Source organism: Poecilia formosa, unplaced genomic scaffold, assembly GCF_000485575.1.
Source record: "Poecilia formosa unplaced genomic scaffold, Poecilia_formosa-5.1.2 Scaffold192, whole genome shotgun sequence".
Classification (NCBI taxonomy): domain Eukaryota; kingdom Metazoa; phylum Chordata; class Actinopteri; order Cyprinodontiformes; family Poeciliidae; genus Poecilia; species Poecilia formosa.
The window spans coordinates 858,833-875,074 of record NW_006800131.1 but is presented as its reverse complement, the minus strand read 5'-3'; the positions used below and the strand labels follow the sequence as shown (position 1 = coordinate 875,074).

The following is a 16,242-nucleotide window of genomic DNA, read 5'->3' as shown; positions in this document are numbered from 1 at the left end:
TTCACCATGTTGTTCAAAGTAAACATGACGAGTCTGACTTTTCCTTTAGTACTCAACATTTCTCTGCACTACTTTGTATATTCTGTAAGTTTATATTGGCTAACACTATTTTCATAAATAGAGACATTCTGGTGCTCTTGATGTCTTCTGATTTGTTCGTGTAACTGTGGTCACTTTTATGGTTTGCATGATTTTTATGATGCTAATAATGCATCTAACTTCTCTGAACACTGTGCTGGATCACAAAACTGATCAAATTATGTGTTAATATTTTCGGATTTTTCAGTAGTTCTGTTTTTGAAATGATGTGTAGATTTTTAACAATTTAATATTTTTGGATGGAGTATCCATCAGGATGTGATAGTTTCCTATCTCTGCTTAATTTCTGTTTTATGAGTTTTATTCACTTTTTAAAAAGAAATTTGATGTTTTATGCTAATAATGAGCCATGTAAATCTGGACTAACTAGTTTTAAACTTCTACATCCTGTTTTGTAATATAATAGTTGCTGGTTACATCAGATTAAGTTACACTGAAAAACTAGGCACATTTATTTGGACAAATTTTATTTGGGGAAAAAATACTTTTAGGAGTATTTTTACTACACTATACTTCTTATTTTCACTTGAGCAACTTTATTATAAAGCATTGATTCTGTTACTTGAGTAAAATTTCTGGATTCTCTATCCACTTGTTTTAACCAAACAAGTAAATTTAACGGGCTGCACAGAGGCGCAGTTGGTAGAGCTGTTGCCTTGCAGCAAGAAGGTTCTGGGTTTGATTCTCGGCCCCGGCCTTTCTGCATGGAGTTTGCATGTTCTCCCTGAGCATGGTGGGCTTACTCTGGTTTCCTCCCACAGTCCAAAAACATGACCATCAGGTTAACTGGCCTCTCCAAATTGCCCCTAGGTGTGAGTGTGTGTATGGTTGTGTGTCTCTGTGTTGCCCTGGAACAGACTGGCGACCTGTCCAGGGTGAACCCGCCTCTCACCCAGAACATTGGCTGGAGAGGCACCAGCAACCCTCCCAATCCCACTAAGGGACAAGGGTGTAGAAGAAACACACCTGCAGATTTTATTAAAGTTTTTATCAACAAAAACTGATTTAGAATTGGGGTTTTTTGCCTGATATTTTTTGTTACCGATATGAATTATTGTCTTTTTTCATCTAGAAGCCCTGAAGATGCATGTTTACGAAGGACTGCTATTTACAATTTTTGAAATAAATCTTGAAATACCAAAATTATTTTGGCCCGGATGATGGGGTAATGATTGATATTTTTTACTTAGACATATTTAATATGTTGAAGTAGTGCTACTCTACCCATCTCTGATCTGACATTTGTGTGACTTTTGCATGCAGGTAATTATTCTTGAATGACATTGTCAGCCACCTCAAACTGAAGAAATGGCCGCTGCTAGACCTCCGTCTTCATGCTTCGTTCTGCAGATTCTCCTTCTTGTTGTTAATTTCAATCTTTCACTTCCTTACGTACTGAAAAAATGCTCTGTACGTTACGAGGAGAATCCCTCCGCTGATATGGCTTTGGACTGTGCGAACAGGAAAATTGAAAATGTCCCCAAAGACATCCCTAAAGATGCTGTTTCACTGAACCTGAACAACAACTGGATGCAGAAAATTAATGGAGGAGATTTTTCTGGCATGTCAAAGTTGAGAATTCTGGATTTAACGTCAAATCAAATTGCTCAAGTGGATGAAGGGTCTTTTATCGATCTGATGTTTCTACAAACTCTCTGCATGGGAAATAACAAACTTAATGTCCTGATGAGCAACATGTTTCAGGGTCTGTCTAACCTTACTGTGCTTTTTCTCAACAACAATGGTATTCAGGTCATTCATGCAACAGCTTTCCAGTTCCTCACTAGCTTACAAACTCTAGATTTAGGAAACAACAGGCTTCGACAGATCACCGACATTCAGCCCATCCTACAGTTACCTCAAATCACGATGCTTGGACTTAAATGCAACAGCTTTACTTCCTTTGAGACCAAAGACCTGCTGCTGAATCAGTCGTCAAATCTCCAAGAGTTGGATATTTCTGGTGATTCCCTGACAATTTTCAGCATCTCTACACCTGTCTTTCCTTACCTCCAGAAAATAGAGATATCTATGTGTTTTTGTTACAAAGACCTGCAATGGGAAATCCCTGACAAACAGTTTCTGAGGAACATATCGTATTTATATCTCGGGAGGTCTATTCTTTCTTTCGAAGGGATCACAAAAGTCCTGGAGAGTCTTGACTCTTTACACCATCTAAGACTAGAAGCCCTGAAGATGCATGTTTACGAAGGACTGCTATTTACAATTTGTAAAATACCAACACTGAGGAAGCTGGATTTGTTTAACAGTCATATCAAGAATTTGCCTGTTAAACTTGCACTCTGTTCTCAACTCACAGCGCTTGACGTGAGAAAAAGTGATGTAGACGAACTGCCTCAAGGGTCACTGGGTCAATGAAGCATCTCCGATCGCTAAACGTTTGTGACAATCAGCTAAAGCAAGTTCCACATGATGCGAGAAGTCTCTGCTCCCTCGAGATCTTAAATCTGAATTACAATTACATATTAGAGTTGACCTGTGAGGACTTTGAGAACACAACACAACTGAGAGAGCTTTACCTGAAGAGAAATCGCATTAGCCAAGTGGATTACTGTGTTTTTCTAAATCTTGAAAGCCTAAAGCTTTTGGATCTGAGTTTTAATCAACTGATGACATTTGAAAACAACATTTTTTTGCCAAAGCTTGAAATTTTAAACATAAATCACAATGAAATAGCTTTCCTAGAAATACTTGATTTTCTTGGTTTCCAATCCCTGAAACAGTTGGATCTAGGAACAACTTTCTTTGATGGGATGACACAAAGATCATTTCATAAAGTCAATAAACAGGAGAATAATATTTCATCTCGTGACAGAATATGGGAATTAAAGCTCTTGGAAAATTTAACAATAGAACTGAACCCTCGAAACCTTTTCAGCAGTCTTCAAACAAACTATTCTCGAGATATTGTGGTCTTTAAATCAATGAAAAGATACACAGCAATCTGCAACATTTTTTGCTTTCCACATCAATTAGCAGATATACACAGGGCTATGACATATTTGGAGAATTTTACAGCTGTCAATGTCTTTATTGAAGCTCCTTCTATAGACATGTTTTGGTTCAATCCCGATCTCAAGAGTGTGACATTCATAGAGACTGATTTTTCAGATGCGGGTCCAGAACTCTTCCTTCCAATCCCAAACCTGCACAGTCTTGAGCTTTCCAAATGCAACATCAGCTCTTTGGATTTTCTGGTGAAGGCCAACCTTACAGCACTCAGATTCCTGAAACTGACTGACAATGAACTTTCTGTGATTAATGACACTGTGTTCAAGTCTTTCCCATCTCTAACGTACTTGGACCTGGACAACAACCCATTCACCTGTAACTGCTCAAACGCACGCTTTATCCAATGGGTGAAGAACAATAAGCAGACACAGGTGGTAAACGCTCATCAATATAAATGTTCCTCATCTGTGGATAAAGGAGAAAGTTTGTTACTAGAATATGACGTTCATTTGTGCTGGGACGATGGCAGATTTTTCTACTTCATTTCCAGCACTTGTCTGGTTGTTCTGACTCTTCTCACATCGTTCATCTATAACTTCCTATGGTGGCATCTCACCTACACCTTCCACCTCTTCCTGGCCTATTTCTATGACAGTCAGAGAAGGAAAAAGGAAGTTCTTCATCGGTTTGACGCCTTTGTGTCCTATAACGTCCACGATGAGGGCTGGGTTTACAGAGAAATGCTCCCAGTGTTGGAGGGAGAGCAGGGCTGGAGACTCTGTCTGCACCACAGAGACTTCCAACCAGGTAAATAAAGACTTTTCACTTATTGCCAAGACGATACTGTTGAATAACTGACGTGGTGGATTGAGAAATTTCGGTGAAATTTTTTTTTACATAATTTTCTTTAATCTGGAAATTTTATGAAAAATTCACATTTTTCTACTCCCATTTGGGTCTCTACTGCTTTTAAAAACCTCCCAGCTTGGTTTCAGCTGTAAGTTAAATTTTTTTAGTGTGTGGAAAATTACCCGTTTCACCTAGTGACCCCAGAGAAGTCCACCCCGTTACCTAGCAACCCCAGGGACGCCCCAGCCCGGCTCCTAGCAACGCAATCTGAGTTCTGACCAGGCACTGTACCATATCTCCCATAAAAGACAAGTGAAATGTTTTGTTTTCCTGACTCACCATTCAGAAAGCATTTGATGTATTCTTGTTTATTTGTGCAGAAGACTTTCAAAGATGTACTGTTGTATAACTACACATATGTTTGCAGCCATTTTCAAATTATGGCTTTAAGATCCAAAACTGCTACTAGGTGGTCACACCTTTACTAGTAAACTTCAGCCAACAAATGAAGGAAAGTTTTGCATTAGAAAATTTTTTGTTTCAATTTAATAGCGCCCTTTAGGAAATAAAATTATTTTTTTCTTTTTCATCTAAGTTAAAGTTTTTGGTGGTTGTTGTTTTATTTTCCTTGCAAAGCACAAATAATAATAATAAAAAAAAACAATATTAAGTATAAATATTTCAACAGGAAATTATGTTATATGCCAGTAAAGTCATAAATTCATTACATTATCAGAGGAGGGTCCTAATGACAATAACATCAGAAAGCAATCGATTTATTGTTTTTACCTGTCAATTTGTGTCTTGTTTTATAGTTTGTTTTGTTGAATTAGAAAATAAGTTTAACAATTCTCTTTTGTTTGCCAATATTCCGTTTGTTTCTTTTTTTTTAAAATCAGAAATGACAAAACATACACTTAATGCACTACATGTGTGTCCACAGGTAAACCCATCATAGAGAACATCACCGATGCCATTTATGGCAGCAGGAAGACCATCTGTGTGATCAGCCGCAGCTACCTGCAGAGCGAATGGTGCTCCAGAGAGATCCAGATGGCCAGGTGGGGGCGCTGTCTCTTTTTATAAACAACAAGAATATAACTCTATGGCAGTGTTTTTCAACCACTGTTCCGAGGCACACTAGTGTGCCGTGAGTGATCGTCAGGTGTGCCGTGGAAATTATCCAATTTCACCTATGGTACCGTATTTTCCGGACTATAAGCTGCTACTTTTTTCCTAAACTTTGAACCATGCGGATTGTAGCATTTAAAAATGAAAAAAAATCGTTAGTGATTTTCCCTCTTTAGTTTCACCTGCTCAATAATAAGCAACATTTTAATAAAATATATAAATCCTTAAAGATCCAAAACATTAAAACGGCTTCGGACTGCTGCCTTTATTAAAAGAAAAACACAATTTCAAAATATGAGGAGTCCTCAGTTGATTTCAGGTTTGTTGGCCAAATTTTTACAGTTCTCAGGGGGCTGATCAAAACCATTTCAAGGGCCACAAATGGCCCCTAGACCACACTTTGGAAACCCCTGCTTTAAATGGTTTCATCTCTTAATTGTGGCAATTAGGGTTTACAGCTCATGAAAATCAAACATATATATACATAGATATTGAGATTTATGGAAGTGCAGTCTCTGATCAACGACTGGAGTGGAATAAATCCTTTGTAATTTTTATTTTTTCTTATAGCCTCTTTTTTTTTTTTTTTCAAAACTCTGTCTTAACAAAAACTTATCAAATTTGTAATAATTTTTGCACTACTTTTTCATCAAATTAGCAATAATTCATAACCAGACATTGTCACTTAATCCCCAAACCACTCTTGTTCACATTTAGGCAATAATATTGCCCTTCAAGATTAAAAGTGCACTAATTACACTGAATGGATTAAAGCTATAACTAATCACTATTCACAAATATTGACAAATGATATCTCTCTTTCACCTGACTTCTTTTAGCTTTCGCCTGTTTGATGAGAAGAAGGATGTTTTGGTCCTGCTGTTTTTAGAAAACATTCCTGCTCGTCATCTGTCTCCATATTACCGCATGAGGAAGCTGGTGAAGAGGCGCACCTACCTGAGCTGGCCCCAGGCTGCACAACATCCAGAGGTTTTCTGGCAGAACGTCCAGAGGGCTCTGCAGACAGGGGGCGCTCTCACTGAAAACACGGACCTCTGACCGGACCAGCAGGATGCTGAGAAAATGTAAAGAGCTGTAAAATCACGGTTAAGATTAACCATAGATTAACTTTATTCCAGGGTGTTAAAGGGTTAGTTCAATGTAAGATAATTTTTTTGTGCTTCACATCATTTTATGTTTTCAAAAACATACTTGGAGTTTTGTCTCCAGGTATGCATGCGTACGAAATCCTTTAATCTCCATGGCAACCATTCAGCTCTGCAAAATGCCTGGGTGGACCTAGCTCCGCCCTCAAGGCGCAGCTCCTCCTTGGAGCTTCTCGAGACTCTCCAACTCAGCTCCTTCAGACTTCTTTTTTTTTATTCACCAATTATTGCACACAGAACAAACATTGGTGTGTGCAAAATAACCGGATAATAGAATGAATAATAGCAACAAAAATAAACGAAACAAAAAGGACGTATGCATTAAGATGGATACAGCTCCTTCAGACCAGTCAGCAGCTTTCTGACTGGTCTGATGGAGAAACAGCATGGCTGATGGTTTGGCATAAATGTAAATAAATATCCAACCTACAACACTGTCCTTCAAACATTTGTACAACTGCCATAGCATTACATAGTTAAGAAAGAGATTGTGAGACAAAGTTGTTAGATATGTAAATCAATGTAAGAATATACAATCTTTGTTTTTCTTCATGTGTGATTATGAAGCATAACTTTGCACTGCCATCATGAAAAACCTCCAGGCGCTGTCTTCCAATGTGCAACAAGTTAACCTTTGCTCATTAAACAGCATAGTTCACGGTTTTTTTCAGATCTTTTGCAAAGAATAGCTGAGTGTTTCTGTCAAAGGAACTGAAAGCTGTTACTTGCCCCCTCTTTTTTGACTGAGTTTCTTGCAGACATAATTAGACTACGATGCATTTCTGTGCAAACTGGAAGTCACACGTCTCATCAGCTTTCTGCAATGTTCTTCTTTCTGATTGTGAGGAGGATTTCTACTGAAGTTAAACGCATTAAATTTAAGAGCGAAAAGGAGGTCGGACTCAACCTGACAGCAGACCTGGAAAGAAATGGCAGTTTTTTCTCATGCAAACACTGTAGATCTTTGAAACTTTAGAGTACTATTATGTTAACATGTGGAATAACAACATACAAGCAAAATTTACAACAGTTTTTTTTTAATTTTCTGTGCCATCTGTTCAGCTCTGTCTAGTGTTTTTTTATTTCAATGTCTTGTTCTCATTATGTAATTTTAGCTTTTGTCTTATTGTAGTANGAAATCCTTTAATCTCCATGGCAACCATTCAGCTCTGCAAAATGCCTGGGTGGACCTAGCTCCGCCCTCAAGGCGCAGCTCCTCCTTGGAGCTTCTCGAGACTCTCCAACTCAGCTCCTTCAGACTTCTTTTTTTTTATTCACCAATTATTGCACACAGAACAAACATTGGTGTGTGCAAAATAACCGGATAAGAGAACGAATAATAGCAATAAAAATAAACGAAACAAAAAGGACGTATGCATTAAGATGGATACAGCCTACGACAACCTACGACACTGTCCTTCAAACATTTGTACAACTGCCATAGCATTACATAGTTAAGAAAGAGCTTGTGAGACAAAGTTGTTAGATATGTAAATCAATGTAAGAATATACAATCTTTGTTTTTCTTCATGTGTGATTATGAAGCATAACTTTGCATTGCCATCATGAAAAACCTCCAGGCGCTGTCTTCCAATGTGCAACAAGTTAACCTTTGCTCATTAAACAGCATAGTTCACGGTTTTTTTCAGATCTTTTGCAAAGAATAGCTGAGTGTTTCTGTCAAAGGAACTGAAAGCTGTTACTTGCCCCCTCTTTTTTGACTGAGTTTCTTGCAGACATAATTAGACTACGATGCATTTCTGTGCAAACTGGAAGTCACACGTCTCATCAGCTTTCTGCAATGTTCTTCTTTCTGATTGTGAGGAGGATTTCTACTGAAGTTAAACGCATTAAATTTAAGAGAGAAAAGGAGCTCGGACTCAACCTGACAGCAGACCTGGAAAAAAATGGCAGTTTTTTCTCATGCAAACACTGTAGATCTTTGAAACTTTAGAGTACTATTATGTTAACATGTGGAATAACAACATACAAGCAAAATTTACAACAGTTATTTTTTATTTCCTGTGCCATCTGTTCAGCTCTGTCTAGTGTTTTTTTATTTCAATGTCTTGTTCTCATTATGTAATTTTAGCTTTTGTCTTATTGTAGTACTTTATTCTTTTGTTTAAATTAAAATCTTAAATTTTCTGTTTTCAACCTGCAGGAATTTGTTCCTGAACTTTGTTCTCTTTCTGTAGAAAAATGTAACAATGACCAACAAATGGTTTATTATACAAATAACATCATGTTGTAGTCATGTTATACCTACAAGACTGCTGAGTTCTTATTGGTAAACTACACAAGTTGGTTGGTTGGTGACAAAGTGCTGTATTCAAGAATATTATTGGAAAGTTTGGTGCAGGGACAAAGTATGGTAAAGACAAGTATTAACCTTGTGTTATGAGTGCACACTGTTCAGTGCATAGACATAGTTTCAACAGTACTTTTTTTTTTAAGGAAAAAAAAATTGGTTCCCCTTTTGGAGCGCTTATAAAAGAGACACATCCAACATCTGATACAATCACACCAACACAGCTCACACATCGTCTCTTAAAGTGACTGAAGGTAAGAAGAGCTTCACTTCGGTCAGATACAACACAAACTGCTGAGGATCAAATGTGAGTATTGCAAACATTGACCCTACTGTATATTACTATACTATTATTATAAACAAAACTAATTCTAACTATGATAAATTCAATTTACTTAACAGTTGGATTGTTTTTTTATCTAATATATAAACATATTTTGATTTATTTAGATGCCTTTTTGGATCCTAAGGGAAAATTTGGAAGAATTTAGGATGTTTGTGGATCAGATACCAAGTTAGGGAGAAACTCCCAAACCCTGTTTACTTTCAAGGTTGGCTTCTGGTTTTGGTTTTATTTTTTAGCTTTGTCTCTCTCGACCGGAGGGGTCATCAGCTTTTGACACAGTTACTGTCCGCCCATGGAGACAGACATAACTGTAACTGGATGTTCAGCAGTTCTCATAATTATAAGTAATTCCAAGGAATGATTTTGAATATTTTAGTCAACTCTGCGTTAAACTGAATAGGTTAAGTAGTAAAACACAAAACAATGCTATCTACCACTGTTTTTGTTGCTAACTGCCCATGCAATTATAGAAAAAAAGCTGCACCTGTGCGTTCTTCACACCTGCAGAATACGTCACACCGCCACAGGACGTGTTGCTGAAAAGTTGCTGAAACTAAAAGAAAATCACATAATGAAAATGTCAAAATATAAATTTACAACCTTAACCCATTTAGGCTGTTGATTTGGGGGTTAGTTACACAGTTCAACGTTCAAAGTACAACTTTACAGCTACAAATAAATTATGAATTTGTGTAAATGTCTTTGCAGGTGATCACCGTTGAATGATAAACCTGCAGTTATGGCCACCAAAGGAAGTTTGTCTTCACTCTTGATTCTGAGACTTCTTTTGCTTCTGCTTCATTTTAACCCTTCTCTGCTTTATTCTCTAAAGAACTGCACTATCCTTTACCAGGAGAATCCATCTGATCATGTTTATGTGGATTGCTCACAGAGGAACCTTTTAGCTATTCCTGATGACATCCCTAAAGATGCAGTTTCATTACTGTTTTGCAGAAATCATGTTCTAAAACTTAAACAAGATGATTTTCGTGGTTTGTTCAAACTGAGGATTCTTGAACTAGAGTTAAATAAAATTTATCATGTGGAAAATGAATCATTTCTTGATTTGGCTTTTTTAAAGACTCTCAACATGAGATTGAACGAACTTACCAGTATAACAGCCAATATGTTTCAAGGACTATCTAATCTTACCCAGCTTGACCTAGGTTATAACAGCATCCAGTGTATTCATAAAACTGCATTCAATTTCCTTGTCAGCTTGCAAACTGTAGAGATAAGTGGAAATAAATTCCAACAAATCACTGAAATCCAACCCATCCTCCATGTACCACAGATACAGAAACTTAAACTGTTAGACAATTCATTTCCTTCCTTTGAGACAAAAGACCTGCAGCTTAATTTCTCATTAAGTCTTAAAGAGTTGCATGTTTCTGGGCGTAACATGCAAATGTTTAGCATCACAACTCCAATTTTTCCTCACCTCCAACTTATAGAACTTTTACGCCCATTGCAGTTGTCTAAAATGATATGGTACATATCGGACAAACATTTTCTGAGAAACATAACACATTTATATCTTGGTTGGAGAGTACTTCTCTTTAAAAATATCAAGACAGTAATGAAGAGTCTCAACTCTCTATCATATCTGAGCTTAGACGCAACAAGCAGGTGGATAGAGAGAGGGCTATTGTCTACAGTTTGCAACATACCAACATTGAGGAGTCTGAATTTGATGTGCAGTGATCTTCAGAATTTAACTTTTGAACTTTCATCATGCTCTCAGCTCATAGAGCTTGATTTGTCCTTCGGTCAAATGGCTGAACTGCGAAAAGGTTCAATACAATCAATCAACCGACTACAGACGCTGAATGTGACTAACAACCGACTCACTATAGTTCCATATGATATAAGAAACCTTACCTTCCTCGAGGTCTTAAATATGCAAAACAACACAATCCTCACGTTGAGCTGTGAGGATTTTGTGAACACAACAAGTCTTAGAGAGCTATACCTCACTGGAAATCGTATAACTGACATCAAAAGTTGTGTGATTGAAAAACTTCCTAATCTCACAGTTTTGGATTTGAGCTATAATCTAATAATGACATTTGGAGACTCCTTTGAGATTCCCCTACATAAGCTTGAGATCTTGGATGTAATCCAGAACCCCATAAAAACGCTAGACGTAAAGAAATTTCAACAACTACAGTCACTAAAAGTGTTAAATGTGGAAACACAGCTTTTAAATAATTTATATGTCTGCAATGACTTACAGCTCTTGGACCATCTAACAATATATTTACGCCCTCGAGAAAACTTTAAAACCTCTGTTTCAAACTATTCTGAAATACACGTTAACTCACACTCACTGAAAAGTCTCACAGTGATTTCCAAAGACCATCCCACTGACTTTGATTCAGTAAAAAAGTTTCTTATGACTGTTAAACCTGCTGAAAAGTTTACAGCTATAAACATCTATGGAGACCCTCCTGATGGAAGAACATTTAAGCTTACTCCTGAGCTCAAGAGTCTAACTTTAACAAAAACTGATCTTTTGATTGTAAAACATAAAATGTTCCTACCAATCCCACACCTGCAGTCTCTGGATCTTTCTGAGTCTGAGATCAAGTCATTGGATTTTCTGATGCTGGCCAATCTTTCTGCTCTTCGATATTTGAATTTGGCAGACAATGACATCTCTGTGGTCAATGAGACTGTCTTCCAGTATCTCCCATCTCTAACATATTTGGATCTGAGTAATAACCCGTTTACCTGTGAGTGCCTAAACGCAGGTTTTATCCGGTGGGTAAAGAGCAACAAACAAACACAGGTATGCAATGGTCATCAGTATGCATGTTCCTTTCCTGTGTCTAAACGGGGTACCTTATTACTAGACTTTGATGTGAAGACCTGTTGGGAAGATGGCAGTTTTCTTTACTTCATTTCTAGCACTTGTCTGGTTGTTCTAACTCTTCTTACATCGTTCGTCTATCACTTCCTGAGGTGGCATCTCAAATACACCTTCCACCTCTTCCAAGCCTTTCTCTACGACAGCAGGAAGAGAAAGACCATGAACCCTCATCAGTTTGATGCCTTCGTGTCCTATAACGTCCACGATGAGGGCTGGGTTTACAGGGAAATGCTCCCAGTGTTGGAGGGACAGCAGGGCTGGAGACTGTCTGCACCACAGAGACTTCCAACCAGGTAAATAAAGTATTTTAACTCTTTATTTTTACAATGATACTGTTGAATGACTGAGATGTAGAGGATTGAGAAATGTTGGTGACTTTGTAAACTTTAAAAAACATTAATGTTCTATTATGGGGACATATTACGAAAAATTCACATTTTTCTTCTTCCATTTGGATCTCTACTGCTTTTAAAAACCTCCTAGCTCAGTTTCAGCTGTAAGTCAATGTTTTTTAGTGTGTGGAAAATTACCCATTTCAAAACTCTGCGGAATGTAACATCAGAAATCAGCAGGCTCTGGCCTTCACCTAGTGACCCCAGAGAAGTCCAACCCGTTACCTAGCAACCCCAGGGAAAGCCCAGCCCGTCTCCTAGCAACGCAATCTGAGTTCCGATCATGTGCTGTACATTGTACGCTGGAAAAGACAAGGAAAAAGTTGCTTTGCTTTGTTTTGTTTTGATGGATTCTTGTTAGCAACAACTTATTTGGATTTAAAGTGATGAGACGCACTAAAGCAGCTGAAAGGAGCTCAAAATTGGCTGAACTGATCAAACTAATTTCTTATTAATTAGGAATGATTTTGTGCAAAAAATGTAATGAACATGTTTTATGCAGCTCATAGTCTCATCCTACCCAGTTGAAGGAAAAATAATAGGTCACATTTATTAAAACACCCTAAAATAATTACTGAAATTTATATCTGAGAATTAAGAATAACCCATTACTAAATGCTAATTTATTTGCTTTGTTTTAAATATCAACCATTGGTGGTTTTTAATATGGGGAGCCATCCAGAGCAATATTAGAAGGGGGGGGGGGCACAAGAGCCCTTAAAAAATAAAAATGACTTACTGATTCGACATTTGCACCTTAAACAAATTATATGATGATTTCATACATGTGTAATTTAAGGGAAGTTGGCACCCCCAATGGGAAGAGCAGGTGACCCTGAGGATAAATTTGACGAAGCAACATTTTTACAAACTGCATTTTTACAGACAGAAATTGAACTGGAGGCTTTACTATAACGTAGGCAAGGTCTTTTTGAGATACGGCTGAAAATACATGTTATATCCACAGGTAAACCCATCATAGAGAACATTACTGATGCCATTTATTGCAGCAGGAAAACCATCTGTGTGATCAGCCGCAGCTACCTGCAGAGCGAATGGTGCTCTAGAGAGATCCAGATGGCCAGGTGGGGGCGCTATTCTTGAACTTGATGCTTTTTAAATGGAGAAATGAAATGTATGTAAATGTATGCTTCGTGAAGGTTTATGTTTACAACATCTATGCATCGTTTGAGGTGTGGGGGTGGAAAGTGTGCTTCTTGTTTGACTAGTGCTAAACTAATCTCTGTACTTTTTTGGTGTTAGCTTTGTAGTTTTAATAGATTCTCAACTATTTGGATGTTTATATATATATAAGTTTGTTCATCATACAATGCAACAAGCACCACTAATGATTGTTTCCAATGTAATTTCACCAAAAAGAAGTGCATTTTCAACCAAAATTAATATAACATTAGTGATTATTTGCAACAGATCTGACAAAATCAGGTCTGTTCAGTTTCACTTTCTGTTACACATTTATGATCAGCGTCAGGAAAATATCTGATAAGTTTTCTTTGACATCTTGCAGCTTTCGCCTATTCGACGAACAGAAAGATGTTCTGATTCTGCTGTTTTTGGAGGAGATTCCTGCTCGTCATCTGTCTCCATATTACCGCATGAGGAAGCTGGTGAAGAAACGCACCTACCTGAGCTGGCCCCAGGCTGCAGAACATCCAGGAGTTTTCTGGCAGAACGTCCAGAGAGCTCTGCAGGCAGGGGACTCAGAAAACACGGACCTGCTGATCGGACCAGCAGGATGGTGAGAGAGAGCTGCAAGGTACAACTTCTCCCTGTCAGTAGAGCCTATTGTGAATCCTAAGGCAAATGAACATATTATTTGTAACGGAGAGTTGTTTCTCTGGTATTATGCATACCAGAGAAGTTCACAAGGTTGATTGGCAGCGCTAAGACACTCCTCCTGGCTCTGATTGGTTGTTTTTGACCAGGAGTCGTTCATTTTTTCAGACAAATCAGGGAAAAGGTGGAGGAGCACAATGTTTTCACTAATTATCTGTCTCATAAACTGTCATGGTGACCGTTCTAACAAATATGCAAAAGAAAACATATTTATTTATAACACTTGTGTGCTACAGGTTTAATGTATTTTTAAGATATGGACCTTTCAGTGAAAATGTATCTGGTCCAAATCTATGGCTTCAAAAATGTTCCTCGAATTAAAAGATTTAAAAACTACAAAAAATAAAAAAATCAACATCTATTAATTTATCCTCTCTATTTTGCTCCTTTGACTTCAGGCTTCAAGCTGCTCCTCCAATCCAGTCATGAAAACTACAAGTCATGAAAACTACAAGGCATCAGATGCTAGAAGAAATATAAAACCCTCCCAGAAAGTTCTTGATCTCTTCCTTGAACATCACTCAATGAAGACTCTACAAATCCCCACCTTTAATCTCCTGAAGATGCACCAATAAGAGCTTTTTGCTAATCAGTATTATAACCTTTGACATGTTATTACCTTCTTGCCAGTTTTTTCTTAAAGGAGAAGATGGTATTATGTAAAAATGGCTTTTTGAGCTTTATGTCGTCCAATAATCTATTTCCTTTTAAAAAAACATGCCAGGAGTGTTGTTTTGACTATTTCATGCATGCTTGAGAAATCCTTTAAACTCCAGTAGCCTCCATTTAGGCGCTTGGTCTCACAAAGCTCAGCCTTTTTAATCCAAACTCCACCCATTTCCAAAAAGGTCCTTCTTTCTCCCTCTCAGTTCCTCCAGACTAGCGGCAGCAGCAATTAGCAACGACTGTAAACGGCATAATGAAGTACCATTGTTGTAAAGAAGATGATGACGTGCTGGAAAGAGCAGAAGCTTCTTAAAGAGAGAGAGGCCAATTTCAATACATAAAATTGCAAAGTCAAATTTCTGTTAAGTCATGTTTGATATATGCAGCATATTTATACCAACTGAAGGTAACATAGTTACTTTATTATGCTGTAAAATTGCCCCGTATGCCATTATGAGATTTTTTTTTTTTATCTGGGCAAAGATGAGTCCATTAATGCTATGCCTTCATGTTATTCTGAGAGGAACTGAAAACAATCGGTGTTGCTGATCTTGTGACTCAGTTTCTCAGAGACGATTAGGAACGCTAACGATATGCAGCCACAGGAAATGGCTGCATATCAGGAGGCAAAAGTCAGATTTTAGACTGGTATGACAAAAGCCATACCAGTTTGTCACATAAATATTGTCACACCTACCTCATCAGCCTCATGTTCCCCTTTTCAATGTAAAATGGATTCCTATTTAGGGCTTAGGTGTTGTGAGTTCTGCTTCTGTTTTTAGATGTTTGCACCACTGTGAAACTTTAGACATAAAGAGCTCGTCTGTAAACCAATAAAAGTTGCTTACTCTAAAGGCAATAACCTTTTTTCTTATACATTATCCTACCACATCTTGTGGTTTTTAAAAAATTGTTCTGTAAATATTTATTTCTTTTTAGTTTTATTGGTCTCATCTTTTTAAGCACCTCAAAAGACCTTAATGTTACTTATAGTTTACTTGCCTTATTTGCATCATATCTTCAGTGAAAACAGTTTGTTCTGTGTTTTAATAATTAAACTTCCTTTCATTTTTAGTATTAATTTGATCATAGATTAAATACACAACCTACACGGACATCTGGATGGAGGTCGTCAGGAACCAGGCTAGTCTTTCTCGACGCCAGCTTAATCAGAGTTTACTTCACTTCTGGACATGTTAAATCTCGGCAGATTTAGGAAACTCAATTCACCCGTCAGACGGAGAGCTGGTAGCACATCTCCCTCCTCTGACAAGGGGAAGCAGAGGGAGAGAAGGGGGGGATGGGGATTGTGCAACAACTTCTGTGTGAAACAAAAGATAAATGATTTGATTTGATTTATACCAGATGAAACACGGAGAAGCATATTCTGCCAGTAGCCCATGAAAATCACATAATATACAGTAATTAAGTGCATAATGAAAAAAGAAAACCAGCTTTAAAAAATGAAAAAAGTTATTTTGTAGACTCATCAAAAAGTCTTGCTTAAGTTAGCTAAGTAAATGTTTTTTTCAAAGCTTTGTTTTAGATTTAACTATTTTGTTCCGCCTATAGATCTACTA

The 16,242-nt window shown here is 37.5% G+C and overlaps 1 protein-coding gene and 1 pseudogene across 1 annotated transcript; both read left to right on the top strand.

Moving 5' to 3' along the window:
* Positions 1–2,469: 2,469 nt before the first annotated feature.
* On the top strand, positions 2,470–14,997 carry LOC103147977 (toll-like receptor 13). Its single transcript, XM_016678885.1, has 4 exons — positions 2,470–3,879; positions 4,865–4,982; positions 13,668–13,916; positions 14,395–14,997. The coding sequence occupies exons 1-3, from the start codon at positions 2,475–2,477 to the stop codon at positions 13,900–13,902; spliced, it is 1,758 nt and encodes a 585-aa protein (XP_016534371.1). The 5' UTR covers positions 2,470–2,474; the 3' UTR covers positions 13,903–13,916; positions 14,395–14,997.
* On the top strand, positions 8,746–12,115 carry LOC107832882 (toll-like receptor 13; annotated as a pseudogene).
* Positions 14,998–16,242: the final 1,245 nt, after the last annotated feature.

What these genes read in the sequence shown, in the direction of transcription:
- LOC103147977 (XM_016678885.1), top strand. Translation starts at nt 2,475, where the DNA reads ATGAAGCATCTCCGATCGCTAAACGTTTGTGACAATCAGCTAAAGCAA. An exon ending in CCACAGAGACTTCCAACCAG is followed by an intron (nt 3,880 to 4,864) that starts GTAAATAAAGAC and finishes GTGTGTCCACAG; the next exon opens with GTAAACCCATCATAGAGAAC. An exon ending in AGAGAGATCCAGATGGCCAG is followed by an intron (nt 4,983 to 13,667) that starts GTGGGGGCGCTG and finishes GACATCTTGCAG; the next exon opens with CTTTCGCCTATTCGACGAAC.